The following is a 13,667-nucleotide window of genomic DNA, read 5'->3' on the forward strand; positions in this document are numbered from 1 at the left end:
CTCATTGCAAGTTATCGCAAACGCTTGATTGCAATTATTGCTGCTAAGGGTGGCCTAACCAGTTATTAGGTTCAGGGGGCAATTACTTTTTCACACAGGGCCATGTAGGTTTGGATTTTTTTTTCCCTAAATAATAAAACCATCATTTAAAAACTGCATTTTGTGTTTACTTGTGTTATATTTGACTAATGGTTAAATGTGTTTGATGATCAGAAACATTTTGTGTGACAAACATGCAAAAGAATAAGAAATCAGGAAGGGGGCAAATAGTTTTTCACACCACTGTAATCTTTTAAATTAAAAAAAAAAAAAAAAAAGTAATGTACAAATTTGATCATTTCAAAATTAAAAGTACAGGTTAATAAATATAGACAATAAACAGGTAATTCAAATGTTTAGACACTATGAAAAAGGGCTTTTCAACCATCTATTTCACATAATGTAGATAACATACTTCATGATCTGCGTATCCCTCTGATGCCATCATATTTATTTGTGCCTTTTTTCAGGTTATGCTTAATAGCTTATGGTTAAACTGGAACAAAACTGAGGAATAGTGAGACATTTAAAATAGAATAACTTCAATTAGAAAAACAATAATTTCTATAACCTTGAATCAAATAATAATAATTCATAGCAGTAACTCCAAATAGCAGCCCCCATACAATGAACTTTACAGCTAGAAGGTGAAAATCTGTGGGTTTTAGCAAGTGAGTCAGTGAAAATCATGGAGTGCAGAGATGCAGTGTTACCTAGGAGATATTCACCTGACCCTTTAAATACTAGGCCAGTCATTCATTTTGGGCAAAAATATTGAAATATTCCAGCAACACTACTCACTTTCAAACATTTTCTTTCAATGCTGGTTACATTCTGAGCAGCAAACTAAGCTACCACATTTTTAGCTATGCTGAATTAATTGTATTTTTGATAAAATATTTAAGAACTAATTAGCATCAAGATCTATGTGTTCTAATTGCTAAAACATCTATAACACACTTTCCATGAAAATATATCATAACATTTACAATATTACTTTTAATAATATACTTTAGCATTGATTTACTTTGAATAGTCCTACATAATATACTAACCGAAAACAATACGTAGGACATTCAATCAAATCATTAATTTTTTTTAGATGCTATGACAATCAGTAAAAGTAGTCCTAATTTGTATTGCAATGCTAACCTAAGCTGACATGTGTAACCAGTCCTAACCATAATCTTTTTTAAGTAAACTCACAAACACATGCTAGTGGACAAGCACAACACTGTGATGTTTATTTACTTTGATCTTAAGAAAATATTAGTATACATTATCTTTTACCCTAAAAACATATTTTCAAAGACAGTGACTTGAAGGCAGTCACAGTAAGACAGCTTGTTGAGGCCTGGGTGAGCTTAGAGTTATCTCACACAACTACAACATCATTAATATTTTATCACATTTTTGTATGAATTGCTTCTTTCTTTCTTTCTTTTTTTTTCTTCTATATTCACAATTAACAATTTTTAATTTGGGTCACTAGAAGTCCACTCTATTGTAATAGTTCTGCATATAAAGCTTAGCTCAGCTGTCAGCATTTTCCAACTCTGTCCTGTGGAATAAAAAATACTTTAAGTCTCACATTATGGCGATTGTAAAGACTGCGATAGCCAATCTATGTGGGTATTTCCTCAGCAGCTCTTTACTTAGATCAAGTGGCTTTGGAAATTAAGAGTTGCCCTACCACGATGAACTGTGACCTTTCAAAAGATGATTGGTGCAACTGTTGCATGTCCCAACTCCAGCAGACTCGAAATGAATTAGGCAGTTTTTATATGAATGAATGGATATCGGCTGTAACATTATTATTCGGTTTTGTTTTATTTAGCACAGTTCCTGTGTTAAACGTATCTTCTTTTTAAAACACTTAAAATAAAGGATACTGGCTGGTGCTAATTCTGTTTTATTTTGATTACCACAACACCCCATATAGCGTGCCTTAACACTTCAAAATTGTGCTATTTTAAATTTAGTAATAAAATAAAAAAAATATTAAAACAGTACACTGTCTGGTTATTTAAATAGAAAAATATATATTGCACTCTTTCACTTTTACAGTTACCTAACCTCAATATTTTATAATGTCATACAAATTAACTTATCTTCTAAAAGAAGAAACGTGAAAACTGTCTATAAATCTCGGTACAATAACGATACAACAAGGAAAAAAACGCTGACACGGGTTGAAGGGGGTTTTGCACCTTTGTATTTCTTGCCGATTTGATGAAAAAATTACGCCACACAAACATTTTTGCTGGGTGTTGCGTAGCAACCATGTGTATTATATAGCACTGGCACAGTTCTAAATCTTTTATTTATAACTGTCCTCGAGTTGTGGGTACTTCTGTCTATCCGATGAAATCTTTCATTGATGTTTAACGTCTACATGTTCATCCCTTCGTCTCTCTGTGTTCTGGCGGCGCTTGCATTAAAGACAGCAAGACAGGAGCTGCATCTACCTGAACTGCAGCTCGCAGGATCGGTGTTTTTAATTGTGTTGCTTTTCACTTTATTTGGGTGCATGGCGGGACACTTCTGGAATATTAGTGGGCGGCTCCGAAGGTTATGCACCCGTGTCAGTCGCTTCAATGAGAAACAGATGGAGGTAGGGGAGCTCAAGGAGACGCTGGATGTCCTGGAAGATACATTAAAGGAACGCTTTGTAGAGATCGGAGCTATGAGAGAACTGGCAAAAAGTCGTAATCCCCAGATCGGCGAACGTGGCCGAGAGAACCTCAAGCTGCAAGGGCAGATTCGATTTATCAAACGACATGTTCAGGAGAGCATTGCTTCTAAAAAGGCAGCCCGGACGGAGCTGAAAAACTGTAAGAGTGAGCATCGTAAGATGAAGGATGGAGACGACTTCATAATAGTACCGAACTACACCGCGGCCCCGTGCCCACTTCGGAAAACCAATGCAGAAGACAGCGTGCTACCTGTGAGTTTTAAAAATATTAAGACGGAGGGAATGATGGGAAGAGAATAGCAGTTGCTTAAAGCTTTTTGGCATAACTCATGTCATAATTATTGAGGGTTTATTGTTTAAAGCGGCTGCACGATGATCCGGTGGTTAACGCTGCTTTTACACACCTTCAGCAGACTGGTTTCGAGTCGTGCTCTGGCCACAGTCTCTGCCGGTTTTATCAATTTTAGTATTGCAACACCGCGTGTGAGCTTAATGGTTACCGATTGTGATTGCCGGCGTGAGTGTGTGCGTGTAGGGCTGGATTAACTATTAAGCAAAACAAACACATCCTTAGGGCAACAAGGTATGGGATGTTTGGGGATGACACCGCTGAAATTTTCCATTACTGTATTTACCATGTAAGGTGCAGCCGAACCAGGTTTTACAAAAAGAGGCTCCCATATTAAATGAAAAAAAAAATACAAAAAACAAACAAATAAACATATAACATATAAACTATATATATATATATATATATATATATATATATATATATATATATATATATATATATATATATATATACAACAATACAAATAATAATAAAATAGTAAGAATAGAGGGTAATGGTATTTATTCATTCTGGGAATATGACAAAATTAGAGTCTGGTAACTGCCACACAGTCCACCAATGCTCAATTGAATCTCAGGGCCGTCTGGACACTGGCTGGTGGCCCAGGGAGTACAGCAGCCCATGCTATTTCTGATGCCTATGTATGTTTCTGTTTTGCTATCAAAACAGGGGCCCCAACTCCCTACTTTGTCATTGTCTTTGTCTGGGGGCCTATGATACTGTTAAGATGGCCCTGTGACGTTCTTGTCTTGGTCACGTCAGTTGTCCTGTTCAGTTGTCCATTGAAAGTGAATGCTGCTCATATGTATGGGGGCACCAAAATCTTTTGTGTGTTTGTGTGCAAACACGCACCTTGTTACGGACTGGTGCCCCTTCCAGGATTTGTCCTATCCTGTAAATGATGTTCTCAAGACTGGAATAACGACATGCAGGTTCTGAAATAATGTATTGGAAATAAAGCTATAAATATGTGTCCAAGAATGTAGCTGTGCCTCTACATTATATAAAATAAATATAAAATGTATTAAATTAACAGGTTGTAATAAATTATATACTGTAGGTCAGTGTTTTTCAACCGGGGTTCCATGGAGTGCTAGCCAAGGGTTCCGCTGAAAAAGTCCCATGATATAGGACATACTGGTGGATAATTGCACAGGGTTCCACTCCAGCGAAAAGGTTGAAAAACACTGCTGTAGGTAAAGAGTCAACTCTTGTAGCACAAGGAATTGGATGTTTAACTCCTCACACTGTTTTCTAATTGAATGGGATACATTATGCATAAACACTTAAAGTGACTAAGGTGGTGTTTACACCAGTGTAAACTTTCTATCCATTCTCCATTTCCATCTTCTGTGTTTTACACTGTAGTGCCATAGGCCCCAAACAATTTGATAAAAAAATCTTTGGATGATAGCAAATATTTATAAAAGTTAAAAGATTTGTAGCACATTGATTAATGCATCAAAATGGCAACAACTTTAGAAGAAGGGGGAAAAATAAATGATGCATCACATGCTGCCCTTGAGGGTAACAATTGCATGAAAAAGAGTTAAAGGGCGTGCAGGACTGGATTTGATTTTGAGATCTTAAGGAGACTTGCTAACTGACAGTACAAGTAATTTCTGTCTCATCCACCCACACATTCTTTTTTATTAGATTAACTAATCCACACTCTTCTAAATAATAGGTCCTTAATGCTATTTTACTGGGTGATACAATTCTTTTTAGAACCATTGCTTGATAAAGATCCATTTAAATCTGGGAATAGTTCCTTATTAAGAAGTTGGTTCTTTGGGCTTTGCAAGGGTTACTAATATGTTGGCAAACTGAAATCATTAGTAGATAGTAGGCTACATATAGCACAACAGTAACAGATCAGGAAAACCTGAGCATAGACAATGTGATTATGTGCAGTCTTTTTAAAGCCATGAGCTGACTGGTATTTCACAAATGTGTTATCACCTATTTATTATGTTACCCATTCCATCTGAACTAATGTGGTGCTGAGGTGCTACCCATTGCATGGCTACCTGTTGTGGATCTAAATAAATAAAGGTTTCTTCTTAACCTGTTTTGTGGACAATTATTTTGGGAATCAGAAATGATTATCCAATGGCATCACTCTAAATAAACACTTTTCACCTTTATTTTGTGTAGGGGCTAAAAAATAAAACACAATTTTAATAACAGTCTAGGCAAGTTTTCTCAACATAATTATAATAAGGATTACATGTTCTGTCATTGAATTACATTCAAATTGTATGTTGTTTCTTCTGACCTGATCAGTTGTCATCAATGTTCTTTCTAGGAGGATCACATGGTTTGATAGATTTTTTTAAAATTAGAATCAATTATGATCATTACTTGAACAATTAATTATATTTAGATGTCTCTGTCCTACCAAGTCTGCAGTATTAGAAAATTGGCTTAATTGTACTTACAATTAGTAGCAAATGTTCCTGTGTTTGAGAGATACAATTAGATTGAACACCAAGATTTTTCCCTTGTTGCACTCCCTTTATTGATCCTGTTTTTCCATTATGTGGAGACAGGGAGCAAGATCCTCTCCTAGCCACTAGACTGAATGCCAGTCCAAAACATGATTAATTAGCATCTGTAAGCAAATCATTAATTAGTACAATGTGCACCTTTCTTCAAGTGGAGAATATCTGAACTCCACACAGACAGTGATTGGGTAGGGATTTGAATGGAGTCTCCTGATCCTGTAAGTCAACAGCACTACCCAAAAGAAAGAGATTGTAAAAATAAGTGAGAAAAGGAGCGGTTTAGTAGAGTAGTGTTAAAGCACACTTAGTAATTGTTTACAAGGTAATTATCCCAATAAGCAGGACTATTATAAAGAATCAACAAAAACATTTAATTACAGTAGAGTTTATGAAGTATGCCATTATCTCTAATGTCTTTCAGAGTAGGTCTGGAATTAGATCCAAACTGAATCCATATTTTAGAAAAGACATCCTTCATGTTTTTGTTCTCTCATTGAATTTCAAATGTCCTGATAAATATGGTAATTATTTCTGCAGATATTACAAATGAATCCACAAGAATTGTCACTAGAACTTCATGACAAGGCTTTGGAAGGTCAATACATGCTTCCATCTTCTCAGAAAACAAGCAATTTCTATGAAGGTTTGTAACAACAATTCATTTTATTTTCATTGCCTTCATTTCTGTGTATAGCCTCCCTAAAAGGATACAATACTTTAAATTTTCCAGTTAACTGTTTGAGGTGTGTACCACTGGTCGTTATTTAAAAAAAAAAGTTTATATATATATATATATATATATATATATATATATATATATATATATATATATATATATATATATATATATACACTGCGGTGGGTTGGCACCTGCCCAGGATTGTTTCCTGCCTTGTGCCCTGTGTTGGCTGGGATTGGCTCAGCAGACCCCGTGACCCTATTCGATTCAGCGGGTTAGATAATGGATGGATGGATATATATATATATATATATATATATATATATGCACACAAACACACACACATACAGTATATACAGTGCCTACAGGGACTGGCTACGTATAGCCTTCCCCAAATTATATATATACTAGGGGGCTTCACCCACTGCTCGCTTCGCTCGGCACCTGCCCCGGCCTGCGCTACACACCAGTCACTTTGCGTTTCTGCCACTCGCATGTGTGGATTTCATTTTCACCAAACAACAAATCTTTTAATTCTTGCAGATACGCCTCCTCATTGGGAAGAAACACTACTTTTCCCTGATGGCAACATGAATGATCTACAAGTCTTTGATTTAAAGTTTAAATTAGAACAATACATTTGATCTCTTTTCACTGTTCCATTATTTCACTGAGTCCTAATTTCCGTTTGTTTCTGCTAATGCGATCTTTACTATCATTTTTTTGAGACTTTCCAATTTTAGTACTTTCATTATCTCTAATCGTGCCAACATTTTTGAATTCTTTACAACGTTCTACTTTGTCATCTACTCTTATTCTTTTATTTCCAGCCCCGGGCATGGTTAAATCTCTTGGCACAAAGTCTTGTCTCACGGAACATGAAAGTATCTCTCTGAAAAAGTCACGTCTTGTCCCAGGATTTTTTTTAATTACTAGGGGGCTCTGCCCCCTGCTCACTTCGCTCGCCAACCTCTGTGTTTGATCAATCGAATATACAATTATAACATTTTTTTTTCTTTGGAAATGTTTCAATTTCATTATTTGCACTTTTATTTTAAAGCTTCATTAAAAACAATATGTGGAATTACCTTTTCTTCAAGATCGCATTGAATTCTGATTTTGTTTTTGGAGACACATTGTGACAACGCAACATATAACTGCCCATGAGTAAATATTGTTTCTGTTTCTCTAATAAATAATCTGACTTTTTCTAATGTTTGTCCCTGTGATATGTTAATTGTCATAAGAAAAGCTATTCTCACGGTAAACTGTAAACATTTTAATAAGAATGATATATCATGATCTCCTTTGTTGTTTAATGTTATTCGCGGAATATATACATTACCTTTCTTGTCGCCTGTTAAATTTTGCATCGCTTCTCCGTGATCATACATATACATCTGACCAAACTGTGTATTCTTTAAATTTAAACTTGTCGTTGCTTTAACTGTTGCGGGACACATTCATAACGTATGATCCATTACTGTGTAAATCCACTTTTTGTGCATGGAATGATGCAGATGCGAAAAGACTTTGTTTTCTACTCTTTGCCTTTTATTTCTGACCTTGATTTGTCCTGTTAATTTTTCAATTACACCTTGTCCTGATCATTAATTATCTTTTGTTTGCGCTAATGCGATCTTTACTTTCTTTTTTTTTGATACTGTAGCAACTGACGTAATAAAGTGTCACAAAAGTTTTACTTGAGCAATCGCTGACTTCATAACCCCAAACACAACTTTCTAGCACTATCTCCCACTCCGAGTCTCACTCCCCCTTACCGCATCACTCAATACCCCGCTATCAGTCTTCCGTGCTGTACTCCGCCCTCCCTCAATCGGACCTACTGTAACAGTCACTTAAAACAAAAAAGGCTTCAACCTGGCTGGGATGCTACAATACTTTCGTATTCTACTGCTTTCATATTGGTGTACCTTTCTCTGCATGTGTATCGCACCATCATTTGTTTGAGCCTTTCGAATTCCACTGCTTTAATAATCTCTTGTCTGCCTTTTTTTCTTTCCAATGCTTTTGGGTCTCATTTCTCCGCGCTGCTCTTTCTTCTTTGCTTAGTCGTTGATGTTTCATCTAGAACGTATTGTCCTTATACGCTTTATATGTGCTGAAAGCATAGGATCTGTGTGTGCTATGTGCCTTTACATGACTGAATTTTTTGGTGACCGTGCTTCTATTTGATCTCGTTTGTAAGTAGGGTATGTCTTGCAAGAATCTCATGTTCTATGTCCCCGTGAGACGTGGAACATGAGACTTGGCACCAAGTCGATTATTCACAGTCCCCACGAGTTCCTTCGTGGCCAGTCTCTTTTCTCTCACGGGTCTTTTAAATGTCTTCCGAGAACTTCTGAGAAGATCACGTCTCGTCGTCCTGCTTTTCCTTTCCAGGAATTTTTCTTTATAATAGAGATAATATATATATATATTATATATAATATATACTGTATATATATAATATATATATACAGTGAATCCAGAAAGTATTCACAGCGCATCACTTTTTCCACATTTTCTTATTTTACAGCCTTATTCCAAAATGGATTAAATTAATTTTTTTCCTCAGTATTCTACACACAACACCCCATAATGACAACGTAAAAAAAGTTTACTTGAGGTTTTTGCAAATTTATTAAAAATAAAAAAATTGAGAAAGCACATGTACATAAGTTTTCACATCCTTTGCCATGAAGCTCAAAATTGAGTTCGGGTGCATCCTGTTTCCCCTGACCATCCTTAAGATGTTTCTGCAGCTTAATTGGAGTCCACCTGTGGTAAATTCAGTTGATGTGACATGATTTGAAAAGGCACACACCTGTCTATATAAGGTCCCACAGTTGTCAGTTCAAACCAAGCATGAAGTCAAAGGAATTGTCTGTAGACCTCCGAGGCAGGATTGTCTAGAGGCACAAATCTGGGGAAGGTTACAGAAAGATTTCTGCTGCTTTGAAGGTCCCAATGAGCACAGTGGCCTCCATCATCCATAAGTGGAAGAAGTTCGAAACCACCAGGTTCCTTCCTAGAGCTGGCTGGCCATCTAAACTGAGATATCAAGGGAGAAAGGCCTTAGTCAGGGAGGTGACCAAGAACCCGATGGTCACACTGTCAGAGCTCCAGAAGTCCTCTGTGGAGAGAGGGGAACCTTCCAGAAAGACAGCTATCTCTGCAGCAATCCACCAATCAGGCCTGTATAGTAGAGTGGCCAGACGGAAGCCACTCCTTAGTAAAAGGCACATGGCAGCCCTCCTGGAGTTTGCCAAAAGGCACCTGAAGGACTCTCAGACCATGAGAAACAAAATTCTCTGGTCTGATGAGACAAAGATTGAACGCTTTGGTGTGAATTCCAGGCGTCACGTTTGGAGGAAACCAGGCACCGCACATCACCAGGCCAATACCATCCCTACAGTGAAGCATGGTGATGGCAGCATCATGCTGTGGGGATGTTTTTCAGCAGCAGGAACTGGGAGACTAGTCAGGATAAAGGGAAAAATGACTGCAGCAATGTACAGAGACATCCTGGATGAAAACCTGCTCCAGAGCGCTCTTGACCTCAGACTGGGGCGACGGTTCATCTTTCAGCAGGACAACGACCCTAAGCACACAGCCAAGATATAAAAGGAGTGGCTTCAGGACAACTATGTGAATGTCCTTGAGTGGCCCAGCAAGAGTCCAGACTTGAATCCGATTGAACCTGTGGAGAGATCTTAAAATGGCTGTGCACCGACGCTTCCCATCCAACCTGATGGAGCTTGAGAGGTGCTCCAAAGAGGAATGAGCGAAAACTGGCCAAGTATAGGTGTGCCAAGCTTGTGGCATCATATTCAAAAAGACTTGAGGCTGTAATTGCTGCCAAAGGTGCATCAGCAAAGTATTGAGCAAAGGCTGTGAATACTTATGTACATGTGATTTCTCAGTTTTTTTATTTTTAATAAATTTGCAAAAACCTCAAGTAAACTTTTTCACGTTGTCATTATGTGGTGTTGTGTGTAGAATTCTGAGGAAAAAAATGAATTTAATATTTAATCCAATTTGGAATAAGGCTGTAACATAACAAAATGTGGAAAAAGTGATGCGCTGTGAATACTTTCCGGATGCACTGTATATATATATATATATATATATATATATATATATATATATATACGTGTATATATATATATATACCTGTATATATATATATACTAGCAAAATACCAAGGTCAAGTGGAGAAGTAGTGTGTTAAAGAAGTAATGAAAAGAAAAGGAAATATTTTGAAAATAACGTAACACGATTGTCAATGTAATTGTTTTGTCACTGTTGTGAGTGATGAGTGTTGCTGTCATATATACTGTATATATATATATATATATATATACAGTATATATATATACACACACACATATATACATACATATATATACATACATCCACATATATATATATACATATCTACATATACACACATACATACATATATACACACAAATACATATATATATATACATACACACGCACATATATAAACATCCATCCATCCATCCATCCATCCATTTTCAAACCCGCTGAATCCGAATACAGGGTCACGGGGGTCTGCTGGAGCCAATCCCAGCCAACACAGGGCACAAGGCAGGAACCAATTCAGGGCAGGGTGCCAACCCACCACAGGACACACACAAACACACCCACACACCAAGCACACACTAGGGCCAATTTAGAATTGCCAATCCACCTAACCTGCATGTCTTTGGATTGTGGGAGGAAACCGGAGCGCCCGGAGGAAACCCACGAGACACGGGAGAACATGCAAACTCCACGCAGGGAGGACCCGGGAAGCGAACCCGGGTCTCCCAACTGCGAGGCAGCAGCGCTACCACTGCGCCACCGTGCCGCCCATATATAAACATATATATACATATACATACATATCTATACTAATAAAAGGCAAAGCCCTCACTCACTCACTCACTCACTGACTCATCACTAATTCTCCAACTTCCCGTGTGGGTGGAAGGCTGAAATTTGGCAGGTTCATTCCTTACAGCTTCCTTACAAAAGTTGGGCAGGTTTTATATCGAAATTCTCATAATGGTCATAACTGGAAGCAGTTTTTCTCCATTTACTGTAATGGAGATGAGCTTCAACGCCGTGGGGGCGGAGTTTCGTGTGACATCATCACGCCTCCCACGTAATCACGCAGTACATAGAAAACCAGGAAGACCTCAAAAACATGCATTATATAATTGAGAAGGCAGCGAAACAATAAGAAGCGAGTGACATATACAACCATATTTATGAGTTCTGCTACTTCGGAAACAAAGCACGATGTAAACCTACACTTTAAATTAAGTTCATAGACAGGCTGCGCTGCGCTTGTAATTTAGTGCCTGCCCATATAAGGCCGTCCGTCAGCGGCAATCCAATAGCAAACTCCCACTAAATATTCACGGGTGAAGGACTGTGCTTATGGAGAGGAAGATGAGATGGTCAGGGTGGTGTTTGGCACAAACTCTTTTTTAAGTGCCAGGACTAAGGTAACATTAAATACAGCCACGGACATAGCACCAGATGACACCAGCACAGCTGGGAACCTTCGATGCATGTACACCGAGAGGCTCACGTGAACTGGCGCAGTGCACAGATAAAAGCAACAGTTCCAAAGAGCTGAACAAAACCGAATTACACAATTGAAAAGGCAGCAAAAAATATGAAGCGTCTAATACATACAAGCATATTCATAAATCCAGCTACTGCGGAAACAAAGCACACGTTGGAAAAAGTCAATGTCCCGCTAAAGGAAGACAGTGTAAAAAACCCGTGCATGCAGTGTGTCAGGTCTCAGATAAAGAAGAAGACGAGCTGTTTATTGATGCAGTAAGAAACGAATCGATGAATGAAACCTGTCATCTTTACAACGATTGACAAACACGGAATGTAACTTGAACACAACACATCCTACAAATACGAACCTGATTGAAAGAAATAATGATAATCAAATCCTTGATGACAGCAACACTCAGTAACACTCACAAAACAAATACTGTATATTGACAGTCATGTTACGCTATTTTTAAAATGTTCCCTTTTCTTTTCTAGCTTTTTTAACACACTACTTCTCCGCTGCGATACGCGGGTATATATATATGTATATATATATCCTGATCTACATACTCGAATAATGGATACTTTATTCGCCATCAATGATTGTTTTGGTAAAGCCATACTCAGTGTATTCATTAGATGAACGGTAAAAAAGTAAGAGCGAGGGGAGGATGCAGGCTGTAGTCTTGCGTCAACTCTATCTGAATTGCGCGATCACATTTGAAAAATATATCTTTTCAAGTTCTATTTAGTCCATATGTGTCAAACTCAAGGGCAGGGCCACATCCGCCCGGCGTAATTATATCCGCCCCGAGATCATTTTATATACTGTATTATTGTTATTAAAGCCCGGGTATATGAAGCGCTGGTAACACAATAAACTACAGATCCCATAATGCAGCGCTTCAGCTGCCTTGCCGAACACTTACCGCCTTATGATGCTGCAAGTTATTGCGAAGCTAGCTCACACGATGCTGAAGAGAAAAGTTGATTCTGAAAATAGAGCCTTTAAAAACCGATGGGAGGCTGAGTATATGTTTACTGAACCCGTGTGTCTCATTTGTGGAGCTAATGTGGCTGTAATTACAGAATTTAATCTAAGACGGCACTATGAGACAAAACATCAGGGTAACCTGAATGCAATGCAGAAGATACAGAAAGCAGAATAATTAAATAAGAATCTGACACTTCAGCGGACGTTTTTACCCGTGCACAATCACAAAGTGATTTCAAGTGAAGCTGCTTTTATGGGAGACACAAATGCACAAGTGCACCTTGCCCCACTTTCCCTGTTGCCAAGTAATGTTAAACCAAGTCGTCACTACGGTGTTCCCAAATACGCACTTTGCTGATAAACTGAGCGCACTGCGCACTGAGTTTGCACGGCGCTTTGGTGACTTTGAAGAACAAAAAAAGTCCGTCTACATGCGGCTCGAACCTTGTGCATGTTTGGTAGCACATATCTGTGTGAGAAGCTCTTCTCAGTGATAAAGACTAACAAAACAGCACACAGGAGTCGCTCACTGATGAGCACCTGCAATCCATCCTGAGAATCTCCACAACACAGAACCTCACACCAAACAGAAACGAACCTGTGGCCAAAAAAAGATGCCAGGCGTCCAGCTCTAAAATGACATATGAGCAAAGACAACTGAATGATTTGATTTGTTATTGCTGAAAGGAACACATTTTATTTATATTTCCAGGTTTTGTTATGCAGCATGTTCATATTTGAATTTGTATAATTTTGACAGGATATATTTTTATGGAGAGCAAAATCTTTTGGGATATTTAAAATCTAAGTTT

At 37.9% G+C, this 13,667-nt stretch overlaps 1 protein-coding gene across 2 annotated transcripts in view; it reads left to right on the forward strand.

Annotated features, from left to right (window-relative positions):
- Positions 1 to 2,390: 2,390 nt before the first annotated feature.
- LOC120543164 (serine/threonine-protein kinase pim-2-like) overlaps positions 2,391 to 13,667 on the forward strand; it is a 96,988-nt gene continuing 85,711 nt past the window's right edge. For both annotated transcript variants that reach the window (XM_039776068.1, XM_039776069.1), the window contains exons 1-2: positions 2,391 to 2,986; positions 6,131 to 6,236. In XM_039776068.1, coding sequence (XP_039632002.1) covers positions 2,420 to 2,986; positions 6,131 to 6,236 — 673 coding nt within the window. In that variant the 5' untranslated portion in view covers positions 2,391 to 2,419. The remainder of the gene's footprint in view (positions 2,987 to 6,130; positions 6,237 to 13,667) is intronic.

This window comes from Polypterus senegalus, chromosome 13 (assembly GCF_016835505.1).
Source record: "Polypterus senegalus isolate Bchr_013 chromosome 13, ASM1683550v1, whole genome shotgun sequence".
Lineage (NCBI taxonomy): Eukaryota > Metazoa > Chordata > Cladistia > Polypteriformes > Polypteridae > Polypterus > Polypterus senegalus.